Below are 18828 nucleotides of genomic sequence, written 5' to 3'. Positions count from 1 at the left end.
GTTATTCCCCTTCCTGGTTTCTCCTTTGCAACCTCCCTCCAGCCCACCCCTCCTCCCCTGCTTCTATGGGGGTGCTCCCCCACCCACCTACCCTCTCCCACCTCACTGTCCTAGCATTGCACTATGCTGGGTCATCAAGCCTTCACAGAACCAAGGGCCTCCCCTCCCATTGATTCCAGATAAGGCCATACTCTGGTACATATACAGCTGGAGTCATGGGCCCCTCCATGTGTATTATTTCGTTGGTGGCTTAGTCCCTGGGAGCTCGGGGGTGGAGATTGTCTGGCTGGTTGATATTATTGTTCTTCCTATGGGGTTGCAAACCCGTTCAGCTCCTTCAGTCCTTGCCCTAAGTCCTCCTTTGGAGTCCCCATGCTCAGTCTGATGGTTGCCTGCAAGCATCCACATCTGTATTGGTAAGGCTGTGGTAGAGCCTCCCCAGAGACATCCATATCAGGCTCCTGACAGCAAGCACTTCTTGGCATCAGCAATAGTGACTGGGTTTTGGGGCTGCATATGGGATGGATTCCCAGGTGGGGCAGTCTCTGGATGATCTTTCCTTCAGTCTCTGCTCCACTCTTTGTCCCTGTATTTCCTTTAGACAGGAGCAATTCAGGGTTAAAATTTTGAGAAGAGTGGGTGGCCTCATCCCTCAACCTGGGGCCATGCCTAACCTCTAGATATGGAGATGGGGGAGATGTACAGAAGGTCATGAATTTGAACAGAGGTGTGTAGCAATGTGGGATGGGGAAATGGGGGTAGCCAACAGAAAGTCCCAGATGCCAGGAAAGCAAGAGGCTCCCAGGACCCAACAGGGATAACATTAGCTGAAGTACCCAACAAAGGGGATCGAAAACTTGCAGGAAGCAATTTTAGAGGGCAATGCCCCCATTCCCAAGAGGTAGGATAAATGGGTTTTGGTTGGTCAATAGATGATGTGTGTTTATCATCATTTAAAGGGGGGTAGTTTACAAGTTGGTAAGGTCTTGGGTGGAGAGGAACAAAATAAGGGAAGGGAGGTTAGATTCAGGAATGTCTTTTCCTCTTTTTTTTTTTTTTTTTTTTTNAAGTTCTGTGTCAGTCTCAAGTTCTACAGAGACTCTATCACATTAGTATTTAGGGGTGATTGGATCTTGGATGCTCAAACTGCCTCACTATGGGTGTGTATTTAAAAGCTATAAATGACTATGGCCCCTTCATTTCTCAGGTTTTTTTTTTTTTTTTTTCTTGCTTCTACCTTTTTCTCTTTCTTATCTAGTGTTATGGAGAAAAGAGGAGATGAGATGAAAAAAGGGCAAAGAGGAAACTTTCTTTGGAAAGTCAGGCAGTTTTGCTAAAGCAGACATGTGAAAGGATTCATGATGTTAAGCAGGAAGATAAAACATAATAACCCAACAGCCTGTGGATGGTGCTGGATGGTAATGGTACACCCTGCCATTCCTTCCTGGTCATCGTTTGTCTTCATAGAAAGAAATGCACACACCACATCTGATGGTGTTCTGGCAGATCCCTGCCAGTTGCACAGTCGTGGAAAAATTGTCAGAGTGAAGAGGAAGTTTCTGGATATGTCAGCTGATACAGACTCATGCAGTTTTACTAAGACAGACTCATGTATTTTGCTGAGGAAAGACCCATGGGAGGACGTGTGATATTGGAGGGAACATAAATATGACTCAACATGACAGCCAGCTTGAATAGCTAGCTACATTGGCCATGCATCTTCATTTTTGCTGATCTTCACTTCATTGAGAGTAGCACAGCAGAAAACTTCTCCTGGAGTCCCTCCTGGTCCTGCTCACTCATGCGGACTTGTGCCAATTTGGCAGAGGCCTGGCTGTTTCTGCCACCACTGCTGGTTAGTGTTTGCTATCCTGACACTACTGAACCAAACTGCTGATATCCTCACAACACAGATTAGATTTGCTCCAAAGAAATATTTCTAAACAAGTCCACTTCCCTGCATCTAATAGCTGTTCTTTTCGACTACCAATGCTGTGGTTGTCGAGAAAGGAGGTTAAAGAATTTAAGAACACGTGGAGCCTTCTTTTGCCTTCATAGGCACCAGTTATGCACTTGGTACACACACCTACATTCAAACAAAATGCCCACACACATAAATAAATACATCTAAAATTAAATAAAGCAAAGAAAATCATTTATAAGCATGCCCAGTAGCTTTTAGAGGATTCCAGATCCAGTTAACCTAGATAACCATCACATCACATCCATCCAAACAGAATACACCAAATTAAAAATACTCTTCCAAAAATTTTATTTCTCATGCTACCAATTCTAAGGTTATTTAGGTAGAGAAATTCTTCATAAAGAATGATGCTTTCTAAAGATCAAATTCTGGAAGACTTCTGAAAGTTCCAAACAACCCAGGTAATTCCTACCCCCACAGGTTACTGGCTATAACTAGGTAGTAAGATTCTGTTGCTGAAGATACCATATGTCCTGGTAATAAGACAAGAAATCAATCTGGAACTAGAAGCATTCTCCCTGAGTGCTAGCCCCCATAATGTCCAAAGGTGCCATGCAGGCTTCTTGGAGACAGCAGTCTTAATTATCTGTAGGCCCTGCATGCAACACAACTGGCTAGCCTGTATGTTACAGAGGTATCCAAGTGATTTGATTGGATTTGAGACTCACTCCACATAAGGAAAGCTACATCTAACACACTGTAAACCTAGTAAAAGGCCTGTGACTATGGTGTTGACTTGTAAGTAGTGACTGTTATTCTAGACAGGATTTATTACATTAGTTTACATATGATATAGACAGAGTAGTCTAACAGTTGCTAAGAATCTGGTAACTGACCAGTGTATCTCAATGCTGCAATACAAATCTGGTATTGAAAATCTGAAGGATTCCTTACACTGGTCTTCAGTTTAAATTGGAAAACAAGCAACAGCAGTGGAAATAACTGAGTACCTGCTGTGATTAGCAAGGGATGAAAGCAATAAAGCAGCCCTCTGCTATTATTTGGTTAAATAGACATGCTGTATTCTTCAAATTGCCTTCTAAACTTTTAATGCATGCCCATGTATTAGTGCTGTTCTCGGCTTTGGTCGAAGAAAGATTGGGCAGCAGTTACTGCAGAATCTTACAGCTACTTAAAATGCTAAAATTAAGGGACTGCCAATCTTAGGCCATTTAGATCTTATCCTTCAAAGTGCAGGGGACATCCTGAAACAGAGGATGGAAAGAATTTTAGAGCTGGGGGAGGGGGGAAGAGTATTGAAGGATGCTGTCATCTGGGTAACCCACATACCTACAGGAGCTATGATTTCCTACTTTCACAAACCTCCGCAAGATTGGACCCATCATCATTCCCTCAAGAATTTAGGGGCAGTTTCTAAAGGCTTTCTCTTCTTTGGGGTAGTTATTGGTTGCACATGAGGGCCCAAACCTCCCTGATAAGCTACTGGCAATTAACTGGATATTGGGGAAGAGACATAATATTCTATGGTATAGCCACCATTATGTTGTTCATTCATGGATTTATAAATATCCTCTCACCTATGCTCAGGCAGACAGCCCTAATCAACTCACTGTTGTCCTTTAGTAGCCTGCCCAAAATAAAGGACAATCTCTTTTCCCACAATTCCTGCCCATGCAGATGAGGTCAATGGACCAAGCCCTCTGAAACCATGACCAAAGTAAATTATCCCTCTATTTAGTAGTTTCATTCAGATATTTTGGTCATAGTAACTGATCCCACTGGTACTTTTTTACTCAAAAATCCTGTTAGCCAAATTGTGATAAAATCTTTTGAGTTTGCAACCTACTGAGAAAGATTCTGAGAAAGAAACTTAACTTTCTTTAGTAAGCTTTCTCACTTGTTAACAGCTTGTGAGGTTGTTGAGGAGAATGTAGTGTGTACATGTAAAGAGATATTGCCACTTAACAAGGTACAAGGCCTGTTTTCTATTTTGTCCATTTCCAGACAAGCTTTCTGACTTCAGTATCACAGATCATTTTTTTATACCTTATGCAATTCTTTTCTCGAGTCTTCCTTAACCATTTCTTTCCTGTTACTGCTCACTCATCGCAAAGCCAAACCCATATTCCTCACGCCTCCCCCAGAACAACCCACTTCAAAGAAATGTGTTTTATGGTCTCTAAACCACAGCAAAATAAAGGACCTAAGGAAACAATCATGCTCTATATTCTCTCACTGTTCTGCAGGTTGAACAGACTCAACAGAGATATTGTGCTGGTTGGGGGCGGGGGGTGGGGGTGGGGTGACTAAAGCCATTTAAAGGTTTTCTTGGGTTCTGAGATGGGCCTGGCAGTCTGCATGCAGTATCATGTGTGTTCTCCAATAGCATAATCAAATGTATATACATCCCATCCACTATGTTCCTACGCTTACACAGTCCCAAGGGGACTCAACAGGGAACTAGGCATGACAAAGTAATTATGGGTAACTTCATCCATTGGTGAAATTCCAAAGGTTTAACAAAAACACCACTGAAAATACCTACTACTATACTAGCATACTGATCTTGGCAAAGGCTTTGGCCATGGTGACTCAGATGTGTATACTGGGCAACTCCACAAACTGTGTTTCAAATTTATTCAGATATACTTTCTTTTACTTCATTTCCCAAGACAACTAGGCAAGATTTAAAACAAACGATGAGATACCAACTACCACTTTGCTGCTGATAAAAAGCAAAGTGTAAGGAGTAGGGTGGGAATGGACAACAAAAAATATAGAAGTTTACACCAAGCACATAACCAACTCTTTACTGTGAGAAACTGTAGCAGCTGGCAATGAATTGTTATAACATCTGTTTCTGCCATGCATTTCACTCACCCTGGAATGGCAGCATTTCATACTGTTGCAGAACTGAGAGCAGGAAGCAAGTCACAGCAAAGTAAAGTCTGCTGAGGGTCTAGCTGTAGATCAAAGTACTTCTAAAATGCAGGAAAAACAGCCTGACTAGATCACTTTACATAAATGACAGCAATTAGATACTTTCAAGAATTATCAGACTTGGATAAAAGCCATTGGTTGATTCATTTATTGTTCACTCAAAAATATGCATTGAGAAGATCCTGATACTGAGCAATAAAATGTGCTTACCATTTCAAAGCTTAAGCATAATGAAAGTTAGAAGTGCGGAAGTGCATGTAAAAGGTGTGACTGTTAAAAGTGCAAGACCACACACTTTGCCCGAACCAGCAGCACCACAGTGACCTCTCTGCTTTCCTTCTGTGAAATAAATCCTTAAGGCCCCAAAGAGACAACATAAAAAATTTCCCTCCACCAAGCCTGAGTTCAGTTCCCAAGACATGGTGAGAGAGAACCAATTGTGACAAGTTCTCTGACTACTGCATGTGCATCATGTTCTCATGCAACATACACCCACACAAAACATATAAATAGAATTTTCAAGGTTTAAACATCTGGTTTCTTGCTAGTAGGATTAAAAAAAAAAAAAGAGGGTAACATAAACATCTAAATGGCCACTTTATATTCTTTAACTGTATTCCCAACGGGGTGTCTGAAGCCAACATTTACAACCACCTTTTAGCAAAATCACGTCTCTGGGGAGACATGTGGGCCACCTAAAGTATCCAGGCATAGTTATAATTGATCATCCCAGTAATTGGCTGAAGTATGGCTCAAAGTGAATGATACAGAAATACTTCCAAGTTTGGATGCGTAAGTCAGCTATCCATGGCTCTCCATGTGGCAGCAGGGGAGATGAACCTTCTAATTTCTAAATCTTAATCACTCAACACCATTGTTGTGTTTTATAAAAAGAGGATGAGGTATGTTTGGTGGAGACAAGGTATGGGGTGGGTGAAAGGGGTGCTTCTGAGGGCCCATGCTGAGGCATCCCTTCTCCTGAGGAACCAGATAGTATAGTATAGAATAGAATTTATTCAGGGATGGGGAGGGGAGTTCAGAAAAAGGCAAAGTGGAGGGTGGAAGGGAGAGAGAGAGAACAGGAGGAGGAAGAGCAGAGAAATAGAGACTGGCCATGAGCAAATGGAGTGGGGAGGGGAACCGGGAGAGAGAGAGGGCAGGAGCAAGAGGAGAGAGCAAGAACAAGAGGGCAAGAGAGTGAGGAGGGGGCAAACAGCCCCCTTTACAAAGAGTAGGCACACCTGGCTGTTGAGCATAGACAAAATGCCAACAGGTAACAATTATATTTTTTTTTTTGGTATTTTCCAAAGGGCTAATGTTAAAGGCCATGTTAAGGGTTGGTAGGATATGGAAATTAGACCTATTAGAAGGTCCTTGGGCCCCTGGACTAAGCTCTTCAAAGTGTCTCTTGTTTTCTGGCTCTGAGCTCTGTCCTACTGTTTGCCACTGTGATTACTACCCCTACACAAGTACACCAATAGTATCAGCTCCTCAGCTCCTCACAATGCTGAGACAGAACAGCCTGAGCTGAGGCACTGGATGGCAGCTTAGCTAAGATAAACTCCACCCCAAACAAACCAAAACACAATTAGGATTAATACCATAGAGAGGCAGACATTGATAATCCAGATTCAAACAATGGGGTCATCTCGAAAATTTGGATTAAACTATGATTACTTTTATCATAGGAATGAGGAGGATGATTTACAGAGCAGATGGGGAAAGCCTTGATTTGTCTTTCTGCTTTTGTAATCCCTCAGTGTAGCAGTATCCACCTTGATAAAGACTTTTCCTGAATATTGATAATTGAGATGAGAAAGCTTAAATCGAAACATTGTATTTTATAGATCTGGATAACCCCAGAACACATGGAAAAACAACAACACAGCAGCATGTGGCTCTAATTCCACCACCTCAAATACAGCCAGATCTCTTGGGGCACCTTGGCCAGCCAACCTATAAAGATAGGTGAGTTAGGTAGACAGCATTCATTTCTTGAGCACCCCAAACAATGCCCAAGACTTCCACACACTTTTAACTTCTATGAGTGCATGCACACACATGCACGCGTGCGCGCGCGCGCACACACACGCACACACATTTACACACACAAAGTAAAAGTCTTAAAAAGCATAATTTGAAGCAAAAAAAAAAAGCCAACAATTATAATGGAAAATGAAAATTAAGTCTCAATAGCTCCCTCTGCTGTCCATTTCTGTCACTGTTTATTTTTTTTAAACTGGATGCCAGATTAGGCAGATTTATAAAAAGACTTACTGCAATACCTGACTTAAAGCCTGCTCCTGCATCATTTATTCAGCTTTTTTCCTGTATACTAGATTACAAATAAGAATAGAGTATATTATGCTTAACTTCCAAATTTCATTTGTGTAAACAAATTTGGCCATAAGAATGTTGAAAAGACACTTGCTGTAAGAAGGATCTATGGGGGGGGGGAGGGGTCTACATTTGGATACAGAGAAAGAAAACAAACAAACAAACAAAAAAATCAAGCTGTAGCCACATTAGGAAAAACAAAAATTCTCAGAAATGCCAGGACTATCTCAGATCTTCAAGATGTATTCATTTAATTCACTTGTCAATTTTAAAGTTGTTCTCTATTCTACAATACCCATCTGTCAACAACTAAAAACCAACCTTGATTATAGATGACTTTGAAGTGGGAACTAGAAAGTTTAGGCTTATAGCACCCCTGTGGTCACTAGGAAATAATTAGGACTGAGGCAAATTCTGTACATGATTATCATGTACTTAAATTCTCAGTCAAAATTGCCAATCTAGTATTTGTTAACCTTAGAGTGTGGAAAACTGTTCCCTTTGTCAAATCTAGCTCCTGACATGACTCTTGCCTAGAAATTTTTATCTATGAAATCCTAAGCTCAGAAAAGAACTTTTTTCTTTTGACCTTCGTACAACCATTCTGATTGTTTCTTATCAAAAGAAAACCAAGTCTTAAATAACATCTTTATTACCCTCACAAACACTCCTCTTGCTATATAAATCAGGACAGCAGGTATGCACCTGTAGATCATCTGAGCTCAAGAGATCAAGGACAGTCAGGATAACATAGTAAACAATTTCAAAACATCAAATCTAAAGTAATTTTGCCCATTAAACATATTAAATCTTATCAAAATGATGGGTGGTAAGATGATCAGAAGCTAAAGGAAAATCCAGCAATAAAATCTGACTGAAAATTCATTGTAACGAATATGCTCAGTGAAAAGTACACCTGATTGTGTGTAACAAGGCCAAGAAGAGATAAATGTTCCTGGTGAGTGGGCCAGAAGTTCTGTGTATGTTGGAGTTCATATAGCAATGTCCATCATCATCATCACCATCATCGTCCTCCTCCACTGAGCAGCATGGACACCAAGCAGTTCACCAGTGGGCACTAAGAAGAGACACTCTCAAAAGGAGTGCCAGTGCCAAAGGGACCAGAGAGGACACTGAGCTGTTTCATTTGCTTTCTTTTAACAAGAGATACTGTAATAGACTGAATGCTGTAGACAAGCCAGAATATTCTACTGTTCTAATCAAACAGTGTTTTAATATTTATTCTAATTTCCAATAAAATAAATGTCAGTACACAACCCACGTGGAAAAATCCTTTAATTTCCTCAATGTGTAGGGAGGTCTTGAGACAGAACTTGAGCCAAGGTGCTGGATGCCAGTCAGCCTACTATTTAAGAATATTCAACTTTACATCACCATGAAATTATGTAAACCCTTCAAATTGGACATACTGATGCAAATTATATGGCAAATCAACTAAAACAAGGGTTTAAGACGTAACATGAACAGCAAAGTTACCCAGAAACCAGTGGAAGGTTAGATATTTATGTCTTTTGAAACCTTAATCATTTTAATGCTATCCAAAATAACTTTTGTAAAACTCTTTTTAATTTTGATTGCTGTTATTCTTGGGTGTCAATTTAACTGCACCTGGTACTAATTAAAACCAAAATGACTAGGCACACCTGTGAGTGACTATGTTCTTAAATCAAATCATTTTAAGTGGGAAGAACCACCCCCCCTTTAACCCAGATCAGTCGAGGTGGGTAGATCCACCATTAATGTGGCCCATACCTTCTGCTGACAACCTATTTAAAGGACATGAAAGAAAGTTTTTGTTTGTTCTTTGCCTGTTTACTATTGTTCTCACTAGTAAGCTTATTCCTTCTCTTGGCATCAAAGTCTGTCTTCAGGATTCTAGCTGAAGACATGCAGCCTTGTGGACTGAACAGTTACTGGATTCTTGGACCTCCCATTGGTAGACAGCCATTGTTGGACAAGCTGGACCACATCCTGTCAGCCACTCTAATAAATTATATAAGATACAGAAAGACAGATAGTAGATTTAGCTCTATTTTATATATCTATATGTATATAAATATATATAATATACACACACACATATAACATTTAAGTTAATATATAAAATATATTATATATCATTATATATGCAGAGAAGGAAGCATCTTTGTATATGTAAGTTCTGAAGTTCTGTTCCACTAGAGAACCCTAATACAATTGTCTAAAACAATCAGCACTGATCAAAATTAGTTTATTTCTACATTATTTACCCCTCGTGTTTTTATTTCATGACCTTAAAAATAGCACCTGGGAAACAGAAGGGCACTAAATTAAAAAAAAATAAAATAAAATAAAAACATAGTTGAAAACCTGAGGCTACCTAATTTCATGACACATATTTAACCACTAACTCCCTATTACTTGACCAATTGGTAGAAGGAGATAGGTTGTTACATAAGTTCTGAGAAAGGCAAAAAATGGTTTAATTTCTTAAGCCAGTTCCCCAAACCTGGTATTCCATTTGTGTTAGACACTGAACTGTATCCAGGTACATTTCTTCTCTCCAACTTTTAATATAAAAGATGTTATTCAACACGCCTGAAATAAGTATGTAACGACCAGCATGTTGAACTTTCTAAGTGGCTTAAGTACTACTTCTCAGTTCTTTGCATTTGAAGAGGCGTAACAGATTATGACTACACATATACATGTGCAGTCAATCACATGCAAAAGGAGTCAACTTACTAACTACAAAGAAAAGATAAACTTCAGTACTTTAGTAAAATGTAATTAGGTTAAAATTTAACAAGAACAATGTTAAAGGAAACATGTCTGTTGAGAAATGAATTATAGAGCCAAGCAGTGGTGGCGCACACCTTTGATCCCAGCACTCGGGAGGCAGAGGCAGGCGGATTTCTGAGTTCAAGGCCAGCCTGGTCTACAGAGTGAGTTCCAGGACAGCCAGGACTACACAGAGAAACCCTGTCTCAAAAAAAAAAAAAAAAAAAAAAAAAAAAAAAAAAAAAAAAAAAAAAAATGAGAGAGAGAGAGAGAGAGGGAGGGAGGAAGTATAAAGAGTAATACATACAAACCTTAAACTGCTTAAAAATATACTTAATTGCACTGGTTAACATCAGTTCATTGTTTTCCTGAGTAAAGAATGTGCTGAGTTGATTTCCCTAATGTCTTTCCTCTGTAACCTCCTGTTATAATCTAAAATTTCTCAGTGCAGTGAGAACTGAAATTAGTTGCAAAGGCTAAATGCAAACTTCTCCATGTTTACAATTTTCCCAGAAGCTTTTACAGTTAAGTCTATCTGGACAGCTAACCTTTCTCAGGTATATTCAAAGCAGCCAAATTACTTTATAAACAATTCTGTCATACTTGATCAATTTATATACTTACAACTTCTAATGTAAACAAACACAATGCGAGAAAAGAGCTTTTTAAAAAAAGCACAAATGACTTTTGAGAAGGACAGAAATGCTTTTGAGTATCTGCAGGAGATGATACAAGGACTCCTCCTGGATGCTCAAGTTCAGTATTAGATCACTGCAAGGTTCTTCAAACACATGTACAACAACATCTAGCTTCCTGTAATATCTGACACAATACAAATACTGGTAAACAGCTGCTATCCTGTAGTTCAGAGAATAACAAGAAATATACAGATTCTACAGAAAAATGATTCTGAATAACTCTAATACATAGTTGGTCCTCAGACTTAAGAATTAGGCAGATGGACACCAACACCTCAGTTAAAGCACTTCCCAGACAACACAAAGCCAGTTAGTGCTGTGAACCCAAGTAAAAGCACGCTTATTGGAATTAGTATGTCTATCACTACTACTCAAAACTTTTATAGTGAAGGTTAACAATTTCATTTGCAAATAAGTATTTTTCTTAGTACTAGAATAAGGTAGACATTTCACTGAGTGTGACAAATGACGTAACACAGGCACATTTATTTCAGCTCTGAAATGTGACTGGTCAGAGAAATCTATAGCTTGCCTATATATTTAAATGATAGCATCAAGAGCCATTTGTAGTAAAGAAAAGACAAGTTTCTACTCTCTGGGAATTTTTCAGCTGTCTATGGACTTCTCTTAACCTTTATTTCTATAATTTACTCCATATTTACAAAAATCTGTTTGACCTTTTCTTTTGTTGGGTGGGGTGTAGTCCATGCCCAAAGTTCTAGCAATGTTTGTATGCATGAGTATATATAAGGCTATGTGGCCAAAATACAATCTTGCCAGACAGGCCCACCCACTAAAAAGAGAATGTAGCAAACAGGATACATAACTAACAAAGTTTTGTAATACTACAGTTATTGGTCTCAGGTTCTCAAGAAAGCAGCAAGAAAGTTGTCCATTTCAACTACAACCTCTAAGTTGCACTCATGCAGTAAAGACTAAAATAACTTCTAAAGGTACAATAGACCCTGAATTCTTCATAAATAGAAAAGGATAGTTAATATTTGAGGTCTTAAAGTAAGCCCAAGGATAGAAACTTATGATATTAGCTCATTTAACCATTTTGAAATGTTATTATCATTATTTTACTATGTGTTCTCTTAAGGCACCAGAAAATGCACTGGGGTAATTACTACCTCCAAAGCTTATGTTCTCAGCTACTACATTAAAAATCTAGTTATAACTGTCTCCTGAGAGGCTCTACCAGTGCTTGACAAATACAGAGAGGTGGATGCTCTCAGCCAACCATTAGAATGAATGCAGGGTCCTAAATGGAGTAGCTACAGAAAGGACCCAAGGAACTGAAGGGGTTTGCATCCCCACAGGAGGAACAACAATATGAACTAAAGTACCCCCAGACCTCCCAGGGACTAAACCACCAACCAAAAAGTACACATGGAAGAGAGGTAGGTGAAGAAGAGAGATAGGTGGTCGGTGTGAACAGCATCTATTTCTTACCTCCTCTTCTATCATTCCATCTGAGCCCTCAGTCTACTAAAATAATTCCTGCATTCAGAGTTAGTCTTGCCCATTACTGAATCTTCTCTGGAAAAGCCTTCTCTCATGGAAGCACCGCAGAGGTGTCCTTCTCAGTTCAAGCAAGCTGATATTCAGCCACCATATCCTTGTCTCAGAAGACAGAGGAAAGCTTAAGTAGGTCAGCAGTAGAGTACCTGAATAGAATATACCAGACTCTACATTTAACCTCAGATAAGGCAGTACACAAAAGTAACTTTATATCTAACAAATTACACCTCAAGACAGGTGCTAAGTGTATCATCAACACAAGTTACAAGTTATGCATCCTTGGTATGTGACAGGAAAAAAGAGGACTAAGTGTGTAGTCCTCCTCCCTAAAGCTTATAACCCAAATAAATGAAAATTATCAGCCAGATTCCAAAAGAGGAACATTCTACACACTATCATCATCATCAAACAGAAGCCCACGAAATGATCTCAACCAAGGAGACATGAAAGCTACATGTGCCATGGTATTCTTGATAAGATCCCAAAAAAAGGGGCAGTAGATAAAAACTAAAAAACTAATATGTACAGTTTACTAATGAAGAATCTATACACACTAATTTCTAGGTTATGAGGAACGGTGGGAGATGGGTACAAAATAGAACACTGGCTACTCTCTTTCCAGATTTTCTATAAAACTAATTTCTAAGTTATTAAGAACTGAGATGGATAAAAAGCAATTAAGAACTTTGGATATTGTCTCTCCCGATTTTCTCTAAACAGTTCTAATCTGACTTATGAAGAATAAAAAAATATTGTGAAATGGCAGAATGAAAAAAAAAATGGATGTCTTTGGGACACATGTTTAATACTTTGAATACAAAACACAAAAACCATATGGGTGGCCACACTACTTTCAAAGTAGTGTGACATTGTAGACTCACAATAGGCTACAGCACTAAGTATCTAAATTAACCATGTTACAAAATCTCAGAAATGCACTATCTTAGCTATGTTCTATTTGGTGGCTAACACCAAATGGCTCAGTTCCACCCCATTAGTTGGATGTATTTCAAGTATCTTTATTTCTATGCCCCCTAGATGCAATTCTATTGCGTGTCTCAAAAATGGTACAGTATGTTAAAAATCAAAGCTTAATATATGGAATCTTCAAATGTATGTTCTTTGGAGGACCAATTAAGATGGCAGTAATAGGTTTTCATGAAAATAGTTGTTCACTCACATTTAGCTCTACTATTACATAGATAACTAAAATGAAATGTATTCTGATTTTGGTACACTAATGAATAAGCTATACTTAACCTACCACCACTATAAATAGGTACACAAGAATTCTGTTTATCATTTTAGCAGGAGGAAAAACCTACTACACTCCTGAGACTATGTACTAGCTCGTACTATATAAGTAGAAAGTAAAGATAACCACCTTGAGCCATTCTAACTGTAAGTGTATCTTAGTTTCTAGAAGAGAACCCCCAAATCCAACACTAAGAAGCAAGATCAGTGAAGAGTAATCAGGTTCCAACTATAGGTGAATAATGACTGTCCTCAATTCTATGTACACTGATGAAATACATTCTCTTGGGGAGATCACCAAAAAGTGACTCCTGATACACTGCAGCTACTAGGGGCATCTGACACAGGGGTAATTTTTATATACACACAGCTAGTTTGAGAACACAAAACTAAATTTTTAGTTTTCTCATCTATACCAATGCTTTACAGAGAACTAAGTTAATAATCAACATACTATCCAGAATTACCATGACCCTAACATTTAATTCCATTCATTCTAAAAGACAATGTAAAATCTGTTAGAAAAAGCATTCCTTGGAGCCAAAAGATAGGTTCTTAGACATCTGGAACCACTACTTCCTCTTACTACATTAAAAAATAATAATAAAATAAAAATAAAAAAGCCTTCTCTATCTCAAGTATTAAGAACATATAAGTAAACAGGCTGATTAGACAAAGGGATCCTATCCTCCCTGCCTTTAATTCACTTCATTTAAATTGCTGACTAAAATGAGGAACTTACATGCATTTGTCAATCAGGAAAATAGGTAAGTAAGTTATTTTCTAGCAGGCAGCATATATTTATAAAGATAGCTAAAAAGGAAAGAACACCAATTAGAGTGAACAATTTTTATTGAAACCCTCAAAGATTAAAGAGGACCAAAAGATGAGTTCGGTACCATAACAAAAAAAAATCTCACCTACTGTACCATCATTCACAGGAATGAACAAACCCAAACACGACAAAATTTAAATTCTCATGTAACTGCTACACGTGAAATGTAAATGAGCTAATCATTTCATCATACCCTTCCTTTAATCATAGGAAAAAGGGAATTTACATGGCATAACAAAAAATACACAAAATTTAATGAAAACACAATTCTCTTAAAATCTCACAAACTTACTTTTAAAGGATGCAGAACGCACTTGAAATGATTGAATGACTTAAGCTGATTAAGTTTTTTTTTTTTTTTTAACTGCAAACTGTTTCAACATCAGCTTAACCCCACATGCATGGTAGTCAAAAATAACACAGCTTTTCAATTAGAAAGATCACAGGTTAAAATGAGGAATTAAGCACTAAAAGTTTGAGTTTTTGTTGATTTTTTTTTAAAGGAAGTTTCAAGTACCAATATGTATAGTGAAAGAATACTAATTTTGGTTACTTTCCCCCTTACTGTTAAATATACAAACTATAATACCATTAAAAATAAAATACCCACATAAAATAACTTTAGTAAGAATCATTCAAATGACAACTTGGAAAAACACTGAGCAAGAAATCACAGGACCAATAATGTCTTAATTTAATATTATTCAAACATTTTATTATATATATACTCTTGTAGAGCTCAGAGTCTCTCCCTTTTGGTCCCCGCAGTTAAGAAACATTCTGTTGGTTGTACTTTAGAGACAACCAGTAATGATGTCATTTAATGGAAAATAATCTTACAATATACTGACTGACCAAGAAGGAAGAGAAGTTGGTGCTTTGGGGAATACTTAAAGTGAGAAAAACACAAAAATTACCAAGTGGAAGCTTTTGTCCAAAGGAATGCTGCACCCATTTCACATAAGATTAGAAATTCAGGTTAAAGGCACTGGGATGTTCTCTTCACCACGAATAGACTCTCAGCTGAGATTCACTGGCCCTGTCTGAGTCTACTGCAATCAGCCTGCTCATTGGGTATTTTGATGACATTTCTTACATAAAACCTAATGTAAATTAAACAAGACTGAATTAGTTTATAATGTATCTAGTTTTATAAAAATATCCAGAGTTGCTAATAAAGCACCAAGAAAAAGAGAACCTCAGGGGGAGGACTCAGCTCCTTCCTACAAGGTCACCCTTTTTACAGTTTTCTCTAGTAGGAGCTCCAGAATGACACGTGTCATCTTTAAAATGTCCTACTTATACAATCTTAAGGATATAGAACATTGCTGTGCTGACTATACCCAAATGCCAACTTTCATTATAAATAGTTAAGAGACATATTACAAGATTTCATGGCTTAGTCTCAAAAATGTAAAATAGGTGCAATTTTCCTTTAAGAAAGTTTTCATTCTGTAATATACCATTAATATTTTTGTGTTCCCTTCAGTAAACACTGATATAACTACACTGGGACTAACAAGTAACTGTGAAGTAGCTATGGTCATTTACAAATACTGTATTTTAATAAGAAAATACAGTATTTGTACATCCTAAAACATTTTATAAAAATTATATAAATCAAAGTTTCAAAGAAATATGTGTCATGAGGCTTTCAAATTGAAGTGAGCAAAGACAAGAGCAAATGAAAATATCTCTAACTATGATGTAAACATAAATGAACTAATGCAGATCAAAAAGACATTCAAATCTACTGTATTGCTATTTTCACCCTTAACATATCATTCTACATAGCTTTCTCCTTTCAAAACAGTAATATAAGGGGCAGGACATTATTTTCATAACCTTATACCGTCAAATCAAATACAGATGCACAACACATTCAATTATACAAAATCAATTTGTTTCAAGATACAAAATTAATGTTGATATGTAATTAATGAAAAAAATAGGATGTTAAAAAGATTATCTATAAGAATACCCAGATATATACTGTATTCCCATGTATATAGATCTCATCAATAAAACATCAACACATTCACTTAGATACTGATTTAATTCATGGATCAAGGCCATATTTTCAAAGTATTTTAAGGATGCCAGTACACTGCAAAAGCTGGAGAAGAGGTGAGAAACAGTATATGCTTACTAAACAAGAACTATATTTATCTAGTGAATACCTAGAGTAATAAATTTTTACTTCATGATAGCAATCAGGCTCGCAAACACCCAGAAATAGAATTTAAGGGTTTTAAATGTAGTTATAAAGGTCATAAAAAGTCTGATTAGACTGAGGTACATTTACTCAAAATGTTGAGATTCATTAAGTGGTAGAAACAAAACAATCCCTCAAACCAACGCATATTCTCAGTGTACATGTAACTGGAGAGGAGGGGGATGTGCATTAATTGGTGAAGCCCACCAGGCTGCATATTTGTTACATCAAATAGTTTGAAGACAAGGGAAATGTTCTAATATATAATTTTAGATTATGTACTGTTTGGCTAAAATAGAGCATAAGGTTGCTTTGCCATATTAAAAGTTTGCTACAATAATTTCTCACATAAACATTCAGACTTGAACTCCAGGACTAAATATGGCATGATTATTTTGCTTTTAATCTGTCAAATAGCTAAAAATTGACAATTTAAAAACTACAACAATGAAAAGATTGAAGCAGTGAGACTCTTACATCATTGAACCACTTCTAATGGATAACTGTTAGTACTTAACAAATTCAAAGAGTTAATGAATCCTTGCAATTCATTCAGTCTTCTGTGCCTTAGCTAGGATGCATAATTACAAAAGACAGCAGGTACTGGTAAAAGCTTCAGGACACAAAGTGCTTGATGAAGTTACAGTTCTCAAGTGTGTTTGGTGAGAGAATAAGGGCAGATGCGCTGATGAAAACCATTACAAGAAGAATCAATTTCATGTTAAAGGGTTCAAAGATGTCACCTTAAGCAGAAAACAAAAAGCTTTAATAACATCTTCTTTGACTTATTAGGCATTTCCAGAGTCTACATCATTAGTGTTGTCATTTTAATAGGACATCTCCACACGGTGGTTATTGCTTGTTTCTATTTCTCTCCTGAAAGAAAAATATAAATGTTATAACAAAATATAATCACTATGAAGTGATTTTAACTATAGGTACATATAATGTAAATCATTTCTAGATATAGCTCTTCAAATACTAATTATCTCTCTCCATATATCACAGTGAGATGATCATTACAAACCTCTTAAATAACTCCAAAACTGAAGGCCTATTTCAAGATAGTTTATATTTACACCTTTATTTTACTACATGATTTAAGATGAGAACATTATGCTCTTTTTTTTTTTTTTATCCTCCCAGTGAAGTTTAGATGTGTGGTATACCAAATTAAAGACTAAGATGGAAACTTAAGTTACATTAAAGATACATTAAATTAGGAGTTCAGTATTAATTTTGAAATGACTCACATTCAATATATTATAACTTTTCACATCAAGAATAAAGGAGGCCTAAGACTGTCTACCAAGGAGTTGTTAGCTATATTAGGGAAAGAAGAGGAAGAAGAAATGAGAGGAGAGAAGTTAGAGGGAGGGGTAAACTACAAGGCTGCATTAGACAGAAATGTATGACAGGTAATCAGTTACAACAATTAGGATAACTTATTATTTTAAAAATTACATGTTTCAGTTTAAACTGTAGTCAACGTTTATTGAATCACTAAAATACACAAATTATATACTTAATGCATCTCTCTTTATAAAGCATAACTTTCAATTGAAGGGACAGAACAGGAGATAGCAAGGAAAATATAGAAGAAAACCAAGAAAACTCATTTAGTCTAAGAGAAAAAAAGAGTAAAAGATTTCAGAAAATAAATGTAAAAATAATTTATTTTTATAACATGAGTCAACATAAACGTACACTAATCCAGAAAAATAAAACCTATAAGAATTCTTTAAATTTCACATTACATATTTATGAGAAACAAATCCAAAATACAAGGACAAAGAAAAATTAAAAAAAGAGAAACACAACACAAATGAGTGATGTCAGAAAAAACGGTCAACAGTCAGAAATGAAAGCTATTGCTATGGACAGAAGTGGCCATTTAAAAGGTGTAAGTGGCACACTCAAGTTTTCAAAAGCAATTTTATACTAAAGCAACTTATAAGAAATAGCTAACATTCATAATAGGAGAATGTAGCATGTTTTTTTTTAGTAAAACAGTAAACAAATATAAAAAGCACAGAAAACTGATATTAGAGTATATGATCACACTGCAACCCCGAATGCAAGCCTCATGACAGTCCAGGGTCACTGGACTTTTAAAATAAATCTGTGAGTGTGTGAGTGAGTGTGCAAGTGTGTGTGTGTGTGCGTGTGTGTGTGTGTGTGTGTGTGGTGTGTGGTGTGTTGGGAGTGTGTGTGTGTGTGTGTGTGTGTGTGTGGTGTGGTGTGTTGGGAGTGTTATATAGGATCAGAAAGAGAGCCTCTCCCCAAAACAGTGTGTGTG

General features: G+C 37.1%; 1 protein-coding gene across 5 annotated transcripts in view; it reads right to left on the bottom strand.

Moving 5' to 3' along the window:
* Positions 1-14313: 14313 nt before the first annotated feature.
* Positions 14314-18828, bottom strand: part of Ythdf3 (YTH N6-methyladenosine RNA binding protein 3) — a 29742-nt gene continuing 25227 nt past the window's right edge. For all 5 annotated transcript variants that reach the window (XM_021157369.2, XM_021157368.2, XM_021157370.2 and 2 more), the window contains one exon: positions 14314-17405. In XM_021157369.2, coding sequence (XP_021013028.1) covers positions 17382-17405 — 24 coding nt within the window. In that variant the 3' untranslated portion in view covers positions 14314-17381. The remainder of the gene's footprint in view (positions 17406-18828) is intronic.

This window comes from Mus caroli, chromosome 3, assembly GCF_900094665.2.
Source record: "Mus caroli chromosome 3, CAROLI_EIJ_v1.1, whole genome shotgun sequence".
NCBI classification, from domain to species: Eukaryota; Metazoa; Chordata; class Mammalia; order Rodentia; family Muridae; genus Mus; species Mus caroli.
This window is presented reverse-complemented; position numbering and strand designations above follow the sequence as displayed.